The sequence below is a fragment of the Rana temporaria genome, chromosome 4 (genome assembly GCF_905171775.1).
Source record: "Rana temporaria chromosome 4, aRanTem1.1, whole genome shotgun sequence".
Lineage (NCBI taxonomy): Eukaryota > Metazoa > Chordata > Amphibia > Anura > Ranidae > Rana > Rana temporaria.
This window is the reverse complement of record NC_053492.1, coordinates 371,273,131-371,293,957: the sequence shown is the minus strand read 5'-3', so window position 1 is coordinate 371,293,957 and position 20,827 is coordinate 371,273,131. Positions and strand designations below refer to the sequence as shown.

Here is a 20,827-nt window from a genome sequence, read left to right as displayed (position 1 = left end):
TGCAACCACTGTTCAGGTGTGCCAACTGTCAGATTACAGTAGGTGATTCCTCCATCCACACTGTTTAGTGTGAATGGGGGAAACAATCGATTTTTCTCGTTCAGACTCATGGGTCTGAACGAGAAAAATATAATTCTATGACCATCCTCGGTTAGAAAAAGCGGTTCCATATTTCTGCATGCCCATAGGAAAAGGGGTTATAGGTTTGCATTTACTTACATACTTCTGTCTTTTTATTTCTCCTAGGGAACTCTTATTTGCACTTTCTTGTCTTAGTAAGTGGATGCACCACTGTGGGAAAAATTTTAGATGCTGAAGTTTACAAAATCACAGCTATTGACTTCTGCCCACTTCAAGAAGACCCCAAAGAGGAGGAACGGGTGACCGCACTAAGGAAGTTTTTGAATTCAGGGATGTTTTATTTCTCATGGCCAAATGCAGGATCCAACTTTGACCTTACAGTTCGGGCTCAGAAACAAGCTGATGACAGTGGCTGCGAGCCTGGCAACTGGTTCTTCTGGTAGGTATTTTTCATATCAACTTATTATATTAAAATAGGTATTTCAATTCTTCCTTGCATCTATTGATCCAAGTATATTGTGTGTGTATATAATGTGTAAAGAAACTGCTTATGCACAAATATTAAAGGAGTTGTAAAGGAATGTTTTTATTTTTTTTGCTGAAATGACTGTTTACAGGGCATAGAGACATAATAGTTAACTGATTCATTTTAAAAATGATTAAAAATAGATAAAAATCAATCATATAATGTACCTACAGTTTCAGTTTCGTTTTTGCATGCAGTTTCCTGCTTCTGTGATGTACAGAGCCAATACAGGGCAGTGATGGTTTGTAAAACGAAACTGATTGGTGCTAAGGGGTTTTAGACACACAGTAATCACACCTCCTTGATTATTGACCACAGAGAGAAAGCTCCCAGTACTGTGGTCATCAGGAAACAGACAACCAGGAAGTGTGGAGATTAGAGAAGAATTATAGCAACTTGAGAGCAAAAACGAACAATGAGGACATGAAAACAGTTCACCCGAAAAAATGTTTTTAACATTCGATTGATGCTCATTTTGTCAAGAGGAATCGGATAGTTTTTTTAAAATCGAAGCAGTACTTACCGTTTTAGAGAGCGATCTTCTCCGCCGCTTCCGGGTATGGTCTTCGGGACTGGGCGTTCCTATTTGATTGACAGGCTTCCGACGGTCGCATACATCGCGTCACGAGTAGCCGAAAGAAGCCGAACGTCGGTGCGGCTCTATACGGCACCTGCGCACCGACGTTCAGCTACTTTCGGAAAATCGCGACGCGATGTATGCGACTGTCGGAAGCCTGACAATCAAATAGGAACGCCCAGTCCCGCAGCCCATACCCGGAAGTGGCGGAGAAGATCGCTCTCTAAAACGGTAAGTACTGCTTCGATTTTAAAAAAAATACCCGCTTCCCCTTGACAAAATGAGCATCAATCTATTGTTAAAAATTAAGTTTTCGGGTGAACCTCCACTTTAAGGTAAAGGAAGCTATTAAGATAAAAAAAAAATGTCCTTTACAAACCCTTTAAGGCTCGGTTCACATTAGCCGACTTCAAAGTCACTCGATTTTCAGTGTGACTTTGAAGTTTTGACTTTTATATGACTTTAATATGACTTTAATATGACTCTGATAGGACTTTTACATTCTCTTGTCAAATATTTTACAAGGCATGAGAAAATTTGTATATTGGTAACAAAAGCAGTAAAATAATAAAGATAATTAAGCATCATCGAGCAGATGAGTTAACAAGCTGAATCGATGAATATAGTATTGTGATACAATAGAATATCAGTTTGGAATTTCGGGAGGGACTTTTACATTTTTTGTCACTGAAGCCGCATCAAAGTAGCGCAGGAACCTTTCCTGAAGTTTCAGCGACTTCAGTAGTATCAATTAGAATGGCTCTCCTAGAGATACATGGCATTTCACATGTCTTGCGACTTTGGGTCTCACAAATCGGATCCTAATATGCAGGAGTGTGTACCCAGCCGGACTCGAGGCAAAGAGCTAAATACACCGATGAAATATGTATATGTGAGCTGTTTTGCATATGCTTTACTTACAAACTGAAGCAAAACTCCAGATCACACTAAATAAGCAGTTACAGAAAAAAAAAATATATATCCTATTGGGATAAAGGTTTGCATTAATAAATAAAAACTGATCTTTGTAAGTACCCCTGTCAGTGGTAAATGATTTCCTCAACCCTCTAATGCCACGTGCACATGATCGGATTCTCCGATGGTCTAAAATCCGATGGATTTTTTCATCGGAATTCCATTCAAGCTGTCTTGCGTATACAGACTAAATTCTGATTCAAAAACGCGGTGACGTAAAACACTACGAGGAGCCGAGAAAAAGAAAGTTCAATGCTTCCGAGCATGCGTCGACTTGATTCTGAGCATGCATGGATTTTTCTCCGACGGAGTTCCATACAGACGATCGGAATTTCCTATCGTTTTTTTTCCATCGGAAAATTTTTAAAACATGTTCTACTTTTTTACTCCGATGAAAAAAAGTCTGATGGGGCCTACACACGATCGGAATTTCCGATGAAATAAATCCATCTGACTTTTTTCATCGGAAAGTCTGATCGTGTGTGTACACGGCATAACTGATAATCTGTAGGTCAGTTTATTCGGTTTTAAAAAACAGACTTACTGGTAAGATCACCAGGTGAAAATAATTGAAAGCGAGCCCAAAAAATGAAAACTAATGCAGCCATCACATGTAAGAATTGGTAAGCTGAAATATAATACATTTTTGCCTTTGGGTTTATTAGAAATTTAGACATTTAACAGTTTTCTTATGATGTATATCTGTTTCTCTGAAAAGAAACAATAGCATTTTACATTTAATAGGTAATGTAACTGGTTAATGTATTTCATTAAGCTTCTACAACACAGCACAGATTTAACAAAGCATTGTGCTATCTACTAGAAACATTATTGTGTGTTTTTTGGAATGAAACTTCCTATAAGATCACCAGATCCTGATTTATATGTCACAATTCCTGTTGTGTAATGGCTGGTAATGTGCCAATGTGCAGGCAGTAATCCAACAGCAATTTCCTTTTAACATTACAAACAATGTAACATAGCAGAAATATATTGCTGTCACCTACATTTTAAAGTGCTTCTTTGGTGGTACATTTAGGTAGGCCCCAATTACAGTGCTTTTCAGGCGTTTCCTGGTTTAAGCACACTGGCTACGATGGGTACTTTTTTATATGCAAACTACCAACCAAATTACTGGTGTTGGACTTTGACCTACTCTTCAGGCACCTTACTATTGGCTGTTAAGGCCACAGGGATGTGCCAGTAGTAAAGCAGACTATATGTGAGCCAACCAGAGGATTAAATAAAATAAAAACAACTAAATTCCCTCATTTAAAGCGGAGTTCCGCCTAAAAATAAATACAAAAAAAAGCCAGCAGCTACAAATACTGCAGCTGCTGACTTTTAATAAATGGACACTTACCTGTCCAGAGTGCCCACAATGTCGGCAGCCAAAGCAGATCAATCGCTTGGCTCTCGACTGCCCCCGCCTCCATCCGCGGTGACGGAATCAGGAAGTGAAACGTTGCAGCTTCAATTCCCGGTTCCCTACTGCGCATGCACGAGTCGCGCTGCGTGTCCTAACTGGTCCCCGCTGTCTTCTGGGACATGTGTGTTTCCCAGAAGACAGTGTAGGAGGGGGAACGGGAAGGGGCGTGACCCCTGCGGGAGTCTATGACCGGAAGTTGGTGCAAATACCTGTAAATACCTGTATTATACAGGTATCTTCACCCCCCTTCCCAAATGTGACACCAGAGGGGGAGGGTTTCCCGAAAAGCGGAGGTTCCATTTTTGTGTGGACCTCTGCTTTAACACACTCTGTGGATGGGGGGGAGCCCTCCCCACTGAGCTATTGTAATATGACAGCAGGGAAGCTTCCCCACCACAAGAATACACTGATCAGCACTGCTGGCTATAGCTCATATATATAGCTAATGAAAACCCCAAATGCACAATCTCAGACAATTTGAATATTACATGCAATCAATAAAACAAGGATTGTACATGGAACAATATCGGACCTCTGAAAAGTATAAGCATGCATATGTACTAAGTACTTGGTTTGGGCTCCTTTTTCAGCAATTACTGCCTCAATGCAGCGTGGCATGGAAGCTATCAGCCTGTGGCACTTCTAAGGTGTTATGGAAGACCAGGATGCTTCAACAGCGGCCTTCAGCTCTTCTGCATTGTTCGGTCTCATGTCTCATCTTTCTTTTGGCAATGCCCCATAGATTCTCTATGGGGTTCAGGTCAGGCGAGTTTGCTGGCCAATCAAGCACAGTAATCCCACGGTCATTGAACCAGGTTTTGGTGCTTTTGGCAGTGAGGGAGGTGCCAAGTCCTGCTGGAAAATGAAGTCAGAATCCCCATAGAGCTCGTCTACAGAAGGAAACATGAAGTGCTCCAAAATCTCCTGGTAGACGGCTGCGGTGACCCTGGACTTAATGAAGCACAGTGGACCAACACCAGCAGATGACACGGCTCCCCAAATCACAGACTGTGGAAACTTCACACTGGATTTCAAGCATCTTGCAGTGTGTGCCTCTCCATTTTTCCTCCATACTCTGGGTCCTTGGTTTCCAAATGAGATGCAAAATTTGCTCTCATCAGAAAAGAGGACTTTGGACCACTGAGCAGGTGTGTTTCTGTCGTTCTTTGTTGTTCAGGAGTGACTTGACAAGAGGAATACGACATTTGAAGCCTATGTCCAGGATCTGTCTGTGTGTGGTAGCTCTTGATGCACGGACTCCAGCCTCAGTCCACTCCTTGTAAAAATCCCCAACACGTTTGAATAGCCTTTTCCTGACAATCTTTTTCTTCCACACTTTTTCCTTCCACATAACTTTCTATTAATGTGCTTTGATGCAGCACTTTGGGAACATCCAACTTCTTTTGCAATTACCTTTTGTAGGGTGTCAATGATGGTTTTCTGCACAACTGTCAGGTCAGCAGTCTTTCCCATAATTGTGATTCCTACTGAACCAGACTGAGAGACCATTTAAAGGCTCAGGAACCCTTTACAGGTGTTATGACTTAATTAGCTGATTAGATTGGGACACTTTGAGCCTAGAATATTATACTTTTTCACAATATTCAAATTTTCTGAGATTGTGGACTTGGGATTTTCATGAGCTGTAAGCCATAATCATCACAATTATGACAAATCGTGGCTTGAACTATCTCATATATTAGTTTCACCTTTTAAGTTGCATTAGCGAAATAAATGAACTTTTGCACGATGTTAAAAAATTTAGAGTTTCACCTGTAATGAAGGTGCAACATTTAGCAACTCACTTGGTTGATGAATAAAAGGGGCACATCTAAGTATGCAGGCATCTGGGGTAAAGCTGTCCACATAAATCGTCCTTCACACCTCCATCAACGTCATCCCGTCCACACTGCTCTCCATGCAAGATAGCAGGATGTAATAATTGCATTCATTATATAAAACATTGCACTTAAAACAGCAGGGCTGCCACTCGCGCATTAATTCCGGTAACCACGTCACCTAGCTCCACCCAACCAGTAGGATTGATTCCCTGGTGGGGAAGGCGCATTTTGACCTGATTGTGTGCATGTTCACAGCTGAAGGTGAACGCATAGATACAACCGTGTGGGGAGCCACTAAGCACAGTTTGATTAATTGAATATCAAATATATATATATATTAGAGCTGCACAATTAATCGTCAAGAATCGTTATCGCGATCTTTTTCCCGTTGCAATTCTTGACACAAGGTTTGAACAATCTTTAACATGAAAATAATTTTCTCTCTGCACTTTGGAATGCAAAGAATTTCCTGTCTGCTCTCAGCCAAAAGTCAGTCTGGGCAATCTGCCAAGTCTGGGCAGCCTGCCAAGTTTTTGAAAACATTCTTTAGCCCTGGTTCACACTGGGTACGATTTGGAACGATTTGAGATGCGATTTGACATGTCAAATCGCATCTCAAATCGGCGGCAATTGTCGGCAATGGCACTGTCCTAATCAGTGCGACGCCGCATCTGCGATTTCAAAAAGTAGTTCCTGTACTACTTTTTGCGATTTTGGGCCGCGATTTACATTAAATTGCGGCCGAAATCGCGGCAAAATCGCGGCCGCGAAATTGCGGTAAAATCGTGCTTTTTACCGCGATTTTGAATTCGCAGCAGTGTGAACCTAGGCTTATCAGTGGAAAGTTAAGTCTAAACATTGTATCACTTCAAAGGAATAAACGTCTGTATGTAAATTAGGAACGTTTAACCACTTAAACACCAAACCTTTTTCTGACAGCTCTTTTCAAGTTAAAATCATTATTTTTTTTGCTAGAAAATTACTTAGAACCCCCAAACATTATACATTTTTTAGTAGAGACCCTAGAGAATAAAATGGCGGTTGCTGCAATATTTTATGTTGCACTGTATTTGCGCAGCAGTCTTTTTAAATGCAATTTTTTTGGAAAAAATTACTTTAACGAATAAAAAAAAAAAAAAACTAGCCAGTAAAGTTATCCCATTTTTTTTTTTTTTTTTGTATAAATGTAAAAGATTTTACGCCGTGAGAGAATCGTGATCTTCATTCTAAGCAAAAAAATCGTGATTCTCATTTTGGCCAGAATCGTGCAGCTCTAATATATATATATATATATATATATATATATATATATATATATATATATACTCTAGTGGAAATTGGATAATCCAAGACACTTATTAGTAATTAGGAAAACACCAGAGACTTTTTTTTTTTTTTGTAATTCAGTTTATTTTTGCTATTGCAATAACTATATTGGAGATTTTGAATACCTAGTAATTTTCACATGACAAGGATTGATTTCTAGTTGGCGCAGCATTATCTATGTATTAATGGTTTGAGAATTGTGGGAACACAAGTTTATGTTTGCAGCCACTCATTTTATATTTTGTTGTATATTTACAAGGTTTTTCTTTTTTCTTGTATTCACATGTATCTAATTTGGTTGTGAAATACTATTACACATACAGTACAGACCAAAAGTTTGGACACACCTTCTCATTCAAAGAGTTTTCTTTTTTTTCATGACTATAAAAATTGTAGATTCACACTGAAGGCATCAAAATTATGAATTAACACATGTGGAATTATACATAACAAAAAAGTGTGAAACAACTGAAAATATATTTCATATTCTAGGTTCTTCAAAGTAGCCACCTTTTGCAGCAGACACATCTCTAGAACTGTTAAGAGGAGACTGTGTGAATCAGGCCTTCATGGTAGAATATCTGCTAGGAAACCACTGCTAAAGAAAGGCAACAAGCAGAAGAGACTTGTTTTGGGCTAAAGAACACAAGGAATGGACATTAGACCAGTGGAAATTTGTGCTTTGGTCTGATGAGTCCAAACTTGAGATCTTTGGTTTCAACCCTCGTGTCTTTGTGTGACACAGAAAAGGTGAACGGATGAACTCTACATGCCTGGTTCCCACCGTGAAGCATGGAGGAGGAGGTGTGATGGTGTGGGGGTGCTTTGCTGGTGACACTGTTGGGTATTTATTCAAAATTGAAGGCATACTGAACCAGCATGGCTACCACAGCATCTTGCAGCGGCATGCTATTCCATCCGGTTTGCGTTTAGTTGGACCATCATTTATTATTCAACAGGACAATGACCCCAAACACACCTCCAGGCTGTGTAAGGGCTATTTGACCAAGAAGAAGAGTGATTGGGTGCTGGGCCAGGTGACTACCTCTTGAAGCTCATCAAGAGAATGCCAAGAGTGTGCCAAGCAGTAATCAAAGCAAAAGGTGGCTACTTTGAAGAACCTAGAATATGAAATATATTTTCAGTTGTTTCACACTTTTTTGTTATGTATAATTCCACATGTGTTAATTCATAGTTTTGATGCCTTCAGTGTGAATCTACAATTTTCATAGTCATGAAAATAAAGAAAACTCTTTGAATGAGAAGGTGTGTCCAAACTTTTGATCTGTACTGTATATGTTATTGGTTAGCGCGAGAGTGTCACTCCTTGTACTGGATTGGGGCCCACCAGAGGATCCGGGCCTATCGGAGGATACATTTGTCTTCTTGTCGTTTCTTGTCCATGTGCAAATATGATTTAAAAAAAAAAAAATGTAAAGTGTTTTTTCAAGTATCAAAACACAAAAGATTTCCTTTAAGCTAATTTGTTTATTGATACGTATATGTAAGCAAACATCCTTAAAGCAGAACTATACTGCATCTGAGCACCCCAAAAAAATGAAAAAACGCTATTTTTTTTAATTTTCAAAGCAAACTCTTCCATGTTTTATTTTGCTGAAACCCCCCCCCCCCCCCCTAGCATTTCTAGCTGCGGACATCTTGTGTAAGGGCAGATGATTCATGTAGCATATACTTCCTGGAATCCACCTGCCCTTCGCTCAGGCATGCAGGGTATTGTTAGATGAGAAAACCCTTTCTCCTCTTCTCCCTATCCTGAAGATTCCTAGGATGTATGGCATCATTTGCCTAGGCAAAAAAAAAGTAAACATTATATATTTTCCTATTTACTAATGCTAGCAGAAGATGTACAATTGTGGATTGTTGATTGAGAGAGTGAAGTTCCACTTTAAAAAGAATATATAGTAGTTTTCCTTTTAAAGGGGTTGTAAACCCTCAAGGTTTTTCACCTTAACCACTTAAGGATCGAGCCTCTTTCTGAGTTTTGTTGTTTACAAGTTAAAACATTTTTTGTTAGAAAATTACTTAGAACCCCTAAACATTATACATTTTTTCTAACACCCTAGAGAATAAAATGGCGGTCGTTGCAATACTTTCATTCCCCCCCCCCCCCCCCGTATTTGTACAGCAGTCTTGCAAGCGCTCTTTTTTGGAAAAAATACACTTTTTTGAATAAAAAAATAAGACAACCGTAAAGTTAGCCCAATTTTTTTATAATGTGAAAGATCACGTTACGCCGAGTAAATTGATACCCAACATATCACGCTTCAAAATTGCGCCCGATCGTGGAATGGCGACAAACTTTTACCCTTAAAAATCTCCAGAGTTACAGAGTAGGTCTAGGGCTAGAATTATTGCTCTTGCTCTACCAATTGCGGCGATACCTCACATGTGTGGTTTGAACAGCGTTTTCATTTGCGGTCGCTTCTGCACGCAAGCTCGGCAGGACAGGGCGCATTTAAAAATATATTTTTTTCTTTATTTATGTTACCTTTTATTTTTACATTGTTCTTTAAAAAAAATGGTGTCACTTTTATTCCTATTACAAGGAATGTAATAGAAAAAAAGCATGACAGGTCCTCTTACATATTAGATCATGGGTCAAAAAGACCTCAGATCCCATATTTACACTAAAATGCAATATAAAAAAAATAAAAAAAAGATTTTGTAATTTGAAAAAAAAATGGCCTTTTAAGAGCTATGGGCGGAAGTGACATTTTGACGCCGCTTCCGGTATTTCTCTGTCTGTTTTTATCTCACTGAAAAAAGATAAGTGGATTGCTCAGAGCTGGATTAACTCTTTGTGGCAAGACTGGGCACAGATGACATGAAATCCTATACTGTACAAGGTGCAAGCCTAAAATAATTTTTTTTTTATGTCCCCCCCCCCCCCACACACACAAATAGAGCTTTCTTTTGGTGATATTTGATCACCTCTGCAGTTTTTAATTTTTTTTCCCTCAGTTTAGGCCGATACGTATTCTTTTTTTGGTAAAAAAAAAATCGCAATAAGCATTTATTGATTGGTTTGCACAAAAGTTATAGCGTCTACAAAATAGGGGATAGTTTTTATGGCATTTTTATTATAATGTTTTTATTTTTTTTACTAGTAATGGCGGTGATCTGCGATTTTTTTTATTTTTTTTTATCATGACTGCGACTTTATGGCAAACACATCAGCCACTTTTGACACTAGTTTGGGACCATTGTCATTTATACAGCAATTAGTGCTATAAAAATGCACTGATTACTGTAAAAATTACACTGTCAGTGAAGGGGTTAACCAGGAGGGGGCGCTAAAGGGGTTAAGTGTGTCCTAGGGAGTGCTTCTAACTGTAGGGGGATGGGCTATCTGTGACATGACACTGATCACTGCTCCCGATTACAGGGAGCTGTGATCAGTGCCCTGTCACTAGGAAGAGCAGGGAAATGCTTGTTTACATTGGCATTTCCCCGTTTTTCCTCACCGTGAGACGATTGCGGGTATCCCCACGGACATTGAGTCTGCGGGACCCGCGGAGCTCGTGAGCGCCCACGATGCTGCTCTTAATGGCCCAACGTATATATATACATTGATCTGCCCAGCCGTGCCATTCTGCCGATGTATATCGGCGTGACGCGGTTCTTAAGCGGTTAAGGTGAAAAAGCTTCTGTGATGCAGCAGTCCCCAGAACCCCCCCTTTTTACTTACCTGAACCCAGTGTTTCCAGCGACGAGGGTGAGCACATCGGCTCCAGTCGGTGTCTCGGGACCTGATTGGATAGATTGATGGCAGCGCAGCCATTTGGCTCCCATTGCTGTCAATCAAATCCAATGATGTGGAAGCCGGGGGGGGTGGGGCCGAGGCCTGCTGTCTGTATCAATGAACGCAGCAGCAGGACACAGGAGTGTGCCCACACGAGTACCCCCCAGGGAAAGCGCTGGGGGACCCCAGAAGGGGAGGATGGGGGGGCCACTCTGTGCAAAACTCTTGCACAGAGGAGGTAAGTATGACATGTTTGTTATTTTAAAGAAAAAAAGAAGAACAAGACTTTACAACCCCTATAACTTTTCCAGTGCACAGCCCTTATGCTTAAGAAAGTGGCATAAATTATTGAATACATGGGTGGAAACACGCTGCTACACATTTGAAAAGGTGTACTGTAAGTAAATCTGGATGTTACTCATTAATGACTAATCGCGTATCTCTTTCCTAGTTTGGTTTCACTTGTGTTGGTGTGTGTAAACAGATACCATCAGATCCAAAGTCATGCATTTAGGGAGACTTGTTTGAACTAAAGGGAAAAAGATAGAGATTACAAATATATTCCTTCACTTTCTGTCACTCTGAGTATTTCTCATTTTATTATTGGCTTAAAACATAAAGCCGGTGAATGTACAGCTTTTTAATTTCCAAGGGGGATTTATTATGCATCCTTGAAAACTTTGAGAACTACGGTTTTATGCAAAAATTAAAACAAGATTTGGATTAACTACAAAGATGATGATTCTTAAATACTTAATAGCATAAGATAAACTACTTATTCCAGTGCACATAATGTAGTGTTGTCAGCTTATTAAAAAGAGGATAATCTCAAATTACTAATGGTTGTCAATCTCCATCTATAATTACTGCACAAATTCTCTTCAGGAGAAACATTATTTGTAAAATGAGTCTTCTTCTTCCTATTCATGAAACACTTTGGCTCTGACATGAGCCATCACACTAATTGATGAGCCAACAATCAGAGCTAATTGAGGAGTTTGTGGTGCAAGCTGTCTTCGAACTTTATATAACAAATGGGCGAACAAGCAAGATTTTTTTTAATGCAGAAGAAACTTGCTTTGTCTCTTCTGTATTAAAGTTGCCTACTTGCCTGTCTGCCCTGTGCAGTGAGCTCATTGTAGAAATTTGGCAATGCCCAAGCTGACTGAACTACGGCACATGTGTGGGAGTGACGTCATATCGGCCAATGAAAGCGTCTGGTGATCAGTAGTCAGGAGCCAGCTGCTCAAAGATATCAGCGGCTGGTGTGGAGCTCCAGGACACCACATTGCAGGACTGAAGGGGAGTATAGTTCCACGTTAACCACTTAGGACCCGGACCAAAATGCAGGTAAAGGACCTGGCCAGTTTTTGCGATTCGGCACTGCGTCAATTTAACTGACAATTGCGCCGTCGTGCGACGTGGCTCCCAAACAAAATTCTTTTTTTTTCCACAAATAGAGCTTTCTTTTGGTGGTATTTGATCACTTCTGCGTTTTTTATTTATTGCGCTATAAACAAAAATAGAGCGACAATTTGGGAAAAAAAATCTATATTTTTTCCTTTTTGCTATAATAAATATCCCCCAAAAATATATAAAAAAAAAAATGTTTCCTCAGTTTAGACCGATACATATTCTTCTACCTATTTTTGGTAAAAAAAAAAAAACGCAATAAGCATTTATCGATTGGTTTGCGCAAAATGTATAGGGCTAGATTCTGAAAGGACTTACGACGGCGCAGCGCCATGTACGCCGTCGTAAGTCCGAATCCGACCCGTCGTATCTATGCGCCTGATTCTTAGAATCAGTTACGCATAGATATCCATTAGATCTGACAGGCGTAAGTCTCTTACGCCGTCGGATCTTAACTGCATTTTTTTTGGACCGCTAGGTGGCGCTTCCGTCGAATTCCGCGTGGAGTATGCAAATTAGCTAGATACGCGAATTCCCGAACGTACGCGTGTTCGACGCAGTAAAGTTACGACTTTTACGTTAGGCTTTTCCCGGCGTATAGTTGCCCCTGCTATATAAGGCATAAGTGCGGCGTAACAATGTTAAGTATGGCCGTCGTTCCCACGTCGAAATTTGAAAAAGTTACGTCGTTTTCGTAAGTCGTCCGTGAATGGGGCTGGACGTCATTTACGTTCACGTCGAAACCAATGACGTCCTTGCGGCGTACTTTGGAGCAATGCACACTGGAAAATTCCATGGACGGCGCACGTCGGGTCACAGTAGTTTTACATAAAACAAGCCCCCCTGATCCAAATTTGAATTAGGCGGGCTTACGCCGGCCGATTTACGATGCGCCGCCGCAACTTACGGAGCAAGTGCTTTGAGAATACAGCACTTGCCCGTGTAAGTTGCGGAGGCGTAACGTAAATCAGATACGTTACGCCCGCACAATTTTACGCGGCTGTACGTGAATCCGGCCCATAGTGTTTACAAAATAGGGGATAGTTTTATTGCATTTTTATTAATAATTTTTTTTTTTTTACTACTAATGGCGGCGATCAGCGATTTTTTTCGTGACCACGACATTATGGCGGACACATGGGACAATTTTGACACATTTTTGGGACAATTGTTATTTTCACAGCAAAAAATGCTATAAAAATGCATTGTTTACTGTGAAAATTACAATTGCAGTTTGGGAGTTAACCACTAGGGGGCGCTGAAGGGGTTAAGTGTGATCTCATATGTGTTTTTCAGGCGCTTTACAGGCGCTATTTTTAGCGCAAAGGCGCCTGAAAAACGCCCCAGTGTGAAAGGGGTCTTAGTGACAAACCCTGTCTGTCCAGGTTACTGCAACATCATGCACATGCATTTCTTAATATCCTAATTGTATGCCTGATATGTTGACCCTTTTGCTTCAATACTCTATGACTACAGACTGTCACCATTTTAAGTCACTGGCCCAGAATAAACATAGTCATGCAAATGAGTAAATATAAAGTAAATATACTCCATGGAAATTGTCGACCTTGTTCAACATATTTGAACAGGCAAACATTCAATTTTTTTTTAAACCGTGCCTACAGATAAATATAATATACTTAAACAGATGACGTGATGTATTAATTCTCCCGTTCCACATGGCAAACGATTCAAGATTTGCCACATGGAAAAATTCAAACTGGAGTGTTTACTGTATTTTTTTAAATCATACCTCATCGCACCGATGCTGCAACTGTCCCCTGCCAGCTCTAAGTTATTAGTGCTCTGTGAGCAGAGAGCTGGTGACTATCAGTCACCGATGTCTGCTCTGCCCCCCCCCCCACCCCCACACACTAACTGGGGTAAGGAGGGGCAGGAGGAGCAGTCTGAGGCTCTCAGCAGCTCAATGAGAGGCTGAGCCAAGTGCCGATCCAGGCTTCTAGGTGACTTCTGGACATGGTTTATGACTATCGTCGCAATCTTTCCCCATCCTGGGCCGGCTGTGTGACGAAAGCTGACAGCGGGCTTTAGATATTACATGACAATGATTGGAACTTCCTAAGGGAGTATACTAAGGGAACGTTCTTTTTTTAAACCTTCAATATAGGGTCACATGTTCTTTTTGGTGTGCGTGAATGCATCATGCCAAAATTAATAGAGGCCCTCAGAAAAATGGTTACGCAATGCCTATGAACAGTGTTGGCTGGTGCTCTATTTTTTTAACCCCCCCCCGTCGCTTGCCCATTCTCCCATCAGCCCCACACTTACCCTATTCAGGTCGTGGGCAGCTTCTCCTCGTTGGCGCCTCCCAGGCAATATGGTCACTTGTCTTTTCTCCTCTCAGACCGACTTCCTGATTGGCCAGGAGGAGAAGCAGGAAGACAGTAGCGAATATTAATTCACTGTCACAGAACTGGGTAGGCTTAGGCCACCCCAAGCCCACCCTTTTTTTAAGCCAATTGGAGCCTCAGGCTCTAATTGCATGCTTACATAAAAAAAAAAAAACGTTGAATTCCCATGCTTGCGGCGCCCTGCATGTAGATTAGGGGAGCGGCCGCCACTGCCTATGAATCTGACAAAAAGATGTAAAAAGATTGCCAAATTATTTTCAATTGATCATTCCACTGTAAAGAAAATAAACTTCAAGTAGAGTAGATTTCAAACGGCTGCTAGTTTGTCCAGGACTGGCCAGCCCAGAAAATTTAGCCCAGAATTTACTGTTTATTCAAGAACCCCAAGATTTCACCGATGGATCTGCAGGTAGCATTTTTAAAAGTTGGTGTTAACTTAAAGCGGGAGTTCACCCAAAAAAACACATTTTTAACATTAGATTGAGGCTAATTACGGGAAGCACAATCGGGTATTTTTTTTTTAAATCAATGCAGTACTTACCGTTTTAGAGATAGATGTTCTCCGCCGCTTCGGGGTATGGTCTGCGGGACTGGGCGTTCCTATTTGATTGACAGCCTTCCGACCGTCGCATACAGCGCGTCACGAGTTGCCGAACGTCGGTGCGCAGGCGCCGTATAGAGCTGCACCGACGTTCAGCTTCTTTCGACAACTCGTGACGCGCTGTATGCGACGGTCGGAAGGCTATTAATCAAATAGGAACGCCTAGTCCCGAAGACAATACCCGGAAGCGGCGGAGAACATCTATCTCTAAAACGGTAAGTACTGGATTGATTTAAAAATAAACACCCGATTCTGCTTCCCGTAATTGGCCTCAATCTAATGTTAACATTTTTTTTGGGGGTGAACCCCCGCTTTAAGTGTATACCTCTACAATCCTACATTCAGAAAGACCTGCATAGGATGTATGCTAGGAACAGCCTTTGCTGTTCAAAATAAACATTGAAGCAAGACTACAGTACAGTCTGCCTTCAGATATAAAGGCAAAGACCAAGCCTTTTGGAACAATGCACTGTTATCTGAAGAATCAAAGGTTATTTGGCCACAGTAGCAGTAGACATGTCTGGCACAAACCAAAAGATAGCATTTTAGAAGAAGAAGCTCATACTTGTTTTGAAACATGGTGGTGGAAATGTTATGGTTTGGGGTTTCTTTGCTGCTGCTGGGCCTTGGCAGCCTGAAGTCATCAAGACAGCCTTGGATTCTACATCATATAAGAGGCTTTGTGTCTGAAAGTTAAGGTTGAACCCAAAAATTGGTGTTTTAACATGATAATGGCCTGAAGATCAAAATCAAATCTACCAAAGAAATATCTCAGAAAGGGGGAAAAAAGGAGGGTTATGGTTCAATTATTGAAATGCTGTGGGGGGTGAAATGGGTAGTTCATGCAAGGAAACTCACACACAGACCTTTGCAGTTTTGAAGCGTGATAAAAAATGTTTACAAGTCCATGTCAGAGACTGGTGGGCATATATACAGTACCTACAATGAGCCATTTCTGCTAGAGGAGGCAATACCAAATTCTGAAGCCAAGTGTCTACCTTCTTTTTCCACAGTGCCCGTTTTCCGCTACTGATATTTTTGTTGAATACATGAATGAAAAATACAAATTTCCAGTATATCAACTTTATTTGTAGACTGTGTTTTGAATAAGGTTCTAATGTTTGCGTGTTCAAATATGTTGAAACTGCAATTTCCATGAGGGTGTACTTGCACCTTTTTACATGTCTATATGTTCGATTTCTGACTTTTCAATATTGCACACTTGATCCAGGTCTATTGTTTTCAGGAGTTTAACAATGATAATCTGATATTTACTTATGACAGGGCTGCTTCAATTTGTATGTCTGGCAAAAAAAAAATAAAAAATAACAGAAAAAAATTGCATAATTTTAAGAGAAATAAAAATGTGAAAAATACTCTGGAAGGCATAGCACGAAAGGGCACGATTTCTAAAATCTATAAACTGCTAAATTCCTATTCCATCCAAACATAAGGTAAATGTTCTTACATGACCCTCTGGGAGAGGGCGTTGGGAGACCAGATTTCGCAGGAAGAGTGGCAGATTATTTGGTCCCAGGCTGCTAAAAGTTCCCTGTGCACTTTATACAAGGAAAATGCTTACAACATCCTTTTTTTTGGTACCTAACCCCAAATGTACTCCTCTCCATCTACCCCTTAAGCTCAGATAGATGCTGGCATTGTCTGGAAGACAAAGGCACCCTCCTTCACATATTTTGGAACTGCCCATTGATTGTTTCGTTCTGACATTCTGTTCAGCAACTGCTCATTGGGGCAAGTCTCCCTATGACACTGAAGTTATTTTTGCTAGGTCTCCCTTCGGAAATATTCCCCAAAGTCCGTAGGAAGCTGCTTCGCCACGTCCTTACTGCCACACAATGCCTCATCGCTCTTAGCTGGAAACGGCGCTCCCCTCCCTCCACAGAGGCCCTGTACGCTAGAATTAAAGATGTGGAACTGATAGAGAGAATGACCACTAGATCAGTGGTCCTCAACCCTGTCCTCAGGGCCCACTAACAGGCCAGGTTTGCAAGATAACTGAAATACCTCACAGGTGATATAATTTGCTGCTCGGTGATTGTATTCTAGTCTACATCTCCCCAAGGTAATACATAAAATCTGGCATGTTAGTGGGCCCTGAGGACAGGGTTGATGACCACTGCACTAGATTACAAGATAGATTGGAGGCTCACGACCAAGTCTGGGAGTTATGGCATTTCCAGGAGGACCGTCCTTGAACCAGTGAACCAGTCACCGCGATGATCCCCTTTTTTTCTTTTTCCTCTTTCCTTTTTTCCTTTTCTCATTTACTATTCAAATGCTCTTATAAATTACACTAACATTTTACTTATGTTGCACTGATCCCTAGCTGAGGTTACCGTATTTATCGGGGTATTGTGCGTTCCGGTGTATAGCGCGCACCCCTAATGTGGACCCGCAATTCCTGTAAATTTTTTTTTAGTACTAACAGTTTTGGAGTCTTGCACGGCGTCCATCGGCGGCCTCGTCGGGTCCGGCGTCCGTCTGTGGCTTCGGTGGTGTCCTCCCGGCTTCTCCCGTCGAATTGCCGCTTCCCGTGCTCAGTTTGAATGCCTGCGCCGACATATACCGAGTGCAGTACACTCGGCTACATTTGGCCAGGCTCGTCTTCGCTCGTGCTTACGCTCTGTGACGTTTATGCGTGAGCACGAGCGTAGCCGAGCCTGGCCGAATGTAGCCGAGTGTACTGCACTCGGTATATGTCGGCACAGGCATTCAAACTGAGCGCGGGAAGTGGGTATCGGCGTATAAAGTGCGCGGTATATGCTGTTAAATACGGTAATTGCATTATTCAGCTTAAAGGGGTTGTAAAGGTTCGTTTTTTATTTTCTAAATAGGTTCCTTTAAGCCAGTGCATTGTTGGTTCACTTACCTTTTCCTTAAATTTCCCTTCTAAATGTTTTTTTGCTTTTGTTTTCTATGTCTGAATTTCTCACTTCCTGTTACTCCTCAGTAAGGTGTTCAGTAAGCTGTTCTAAATGACTTTCCACCGCTCGGATGATGGTGGAAAGCTTACTGAGGAGAAACAGGAAGTGAGAAATTTAAACAAAGAAAAAAAACATTTTGAAGGGAAATCAAAAGAAAAGGTTAGTGAACCAACAATGCACTAGCTTAAAGGAACCAATTTAGAAAATAAAAGATGAACCTTTACAACCCCTTTAAACACGGTCTATATTGTCACTGACTTTGGTTGTTGTGTCCTGCTTTTACCTCAAGTGGAATCCTTCTGTATACATTTTTATTTTGCTCATGTAAGTTAACACACAAAGATTTTGCTGTTGAAAACTTTTAAAATTCAATAAAAATTATTTGAAAAAAAAAAAAAAGAAAGTTAGTATGTATTTGTATTGTAGAGATTACTAAATGTTTTTCCCCCAGGCATAAACTTTTTAAATTATAAAGTGTGTGTGTGTGTTCAAACTTGGACAGTAACATCCTATCTACTCCATAGGGTGAGATGGTAATGGAAGGAGTGTGTGTTTCCTAAAGAGGCAACGGGGATGATTTACTAAAATTGTTGCATTGTGCGTAGTAACCAGTCAGCTTTTGACTTCAGATTGTTCAATTAAGCTTTGACAATAAAATATAGAGTCTGATTGGCTGCTATGCACAGCCAACAAATTCTGTATATACCAGTTTTAGTAAATCCCCCTTATGTCACCTTGTTCCTGCAGGGCAAAATGACAGTGTCTTAGCCAAGGCTGATCCCCTTATACACACCTTACCTGCACTCTCTTGTCATTCCTTCATCTATTACAGCCAACATTACCCAACCACTTTTCTGATGCAGCCAACGACATTACCCAGCGCTTTTTGGGATGAGGGAGCATGTGACCTATTTCACAATTCTCAGACCTAGTAGCCAGTTGGTGAATCTGAGTACTTTCATATGACCAAAGGGAATGATGTCACCGATCTCCCAGGATGCTGACATTACTGATTTTAGTGCAAGCTGTGATGAAGGGAGAAGTGGCAGGAGGGCACAGGCAAGTTAAATATAAAAGTGGTTGGGTAAAGGGTTATGTGTGCCACTGAGCATGAGTGTCACAATCTGGAGTCAGGCTCAGAGGCCAATAGCTATAGCAGTGGCAGGACAGGTATTCAGGCAGTCACTTCTGGCAGATAATACAGGCTCCCCTAAGGCCCCATACACACGGGAGGATTTATCCGTGGATACGGTCCAGCGGACCGTATCCGCGGATAAATCCTATCGAGGATTTCAGCAGATTTTAATGCGATGGAGTGTACTCACCATCGCATTGAAATCCGCGCCGAAATCCTCTGACGATGACGTGTCGCGCCGTCGCCGCGATTATGACGCGGCGACGGGCGCGACGCTGTCATATAAGGAATTCCACGCATGCGTTGAATCATTGCGACGCATGCGGGGGATCCCTTCGGACGGATGGATTCGGTGAGTCTGTACAGACCAGCGGATCCATCCGTTGGGATGGACTTCAGCAGATGGATATGTTGTGCATGTCAGCAAATATCCATCTGCTGGAAATCCATCCCAGGGGAGATTTATCCGCGGAAAAAGATCCGCTGGCGTGTACACACCATAGGATCTATCCGCTGAAACCCATTTGCTGGGATTTATCTGCGGATGGATTCTATGGTGTGTATGGGGCCTAAGGTGCGGAGTCTAAGTACTAGCTGGTTTTCCCCAGAGCTCCTGATGGTGGAGATGGATTTAGCTGCAAGCTATTACCAGGTCGCAGTCCTCAAGTTTGCCCCAACTGGGTGTGAGCAAGCCGGGGTACAGTAGCGGATGAGCAGACAAGGATGAAACCGCAGCGTGGTCAGTAAACAAGCCAAGGGATCAATCACGAGTGGCTGCACGTTGGGATCAGGCAGAAGAGTAGTCAAATAACAGGCCGAGGGTCGAACACGGGTGGTTGCAGATTAGGATCAGGCAGAAGAGTAGTCCAGGAACAGGCTGAGGGTCAAACACGGGTGGTTGCAGGTACAAATGGCAGCAGAGCAGACAAATCGCAAGGAACTGGCTGGGAAGGCACAATAACCTGGCAATGGGGAAGTGCTGAGACAAGGCTTTTATAGGAAGTTCATGGGAGGAGCTAGGGGTTCAAGGTTCAACAACAATCAAGACACAAGGCAGGGATGTCCAACGGATCAGATACGTTTGTCCAGCAGATCAGACAGGGAGCTGTCCAGCATCCCAGATAGCTCAGTGGGAAAAGACAATGCCAGACACAGAAGAGGTCCCAGGTCCTGACAATGAGACCTTGTGGGTGCGTTAATGGGAAACATAGCACAAGTGGGTAAGCCCAGGTAAAACCATTTTTTTGTAACTATTTTATTCTGCTTTTTTAAACTTTCATAACAATGTGTTTCTACCGTATATACTAGAGTATAAGCCGAGTTTTTCAGCACATTTATTTGTGCTGAAAATGCCCCCCCCCTCGGCTTATACTCGAGTCATATTTTTGCGCCTAATCTCCCAGACTTTGGGGACCTGGTACCGGCCCCGCACCCCAAACTTGGCACACGTATAGCCCCCACTCTTCATCTACAAGTTTGCAAAGTTTGTTGTCTGGGGGACCTACGGCCGGGGAGCACCGATTTTTCAAAGTCGGGCACCCCTTTCATAGACTCCCATGTTAAACGGTCATTTCTCGGGTAACTTTAGGGACCCACTACCGGCCGGCCGTAGGTCTCCTGGATCCGAAACTTGGCACACATATAGCCCCCGTTCTCCTCTACTATTTTTCTGTCTAGGGGACCTACAGCCAGGGAGCATCAATTTTTCAAAGCCGGGCACCCATTCTATATACTCCCATGTTAAACGTAAGTCTAGTCATGGACACAGTGAGGCATGCACATGGACACAGTGAGGCATGCAGATGGACACCCTAGGCTTATACTCGGTATAAGTTATACCATT

At 41.8% G+C, this 20,827-nt stretch overlaps 1 protein-coding gene across 2 annotated transcripts in view; it reads left to right on the top strand.

Moving 5' to 3' along the window:
• The window catches only part of SYNJ2 (synaptojanin 2), a 206,682-nt gene that overhangs the window by 80,650 nt on the left and 105,205 nt on the right, over nt 1–20,827 (top strand). For both annotated transcript variants that reach the window (XM_040350954.1, XM_040350955.1), the window contains exon 3: nt 247–520. In XM_040350954.1, coding sequence (XP_040206888.1) covers nt 247–520 — 274 coding nt within the window. The remainder of the gene's footprint in view (nt 1–246; nt 521–20,827) is intronic.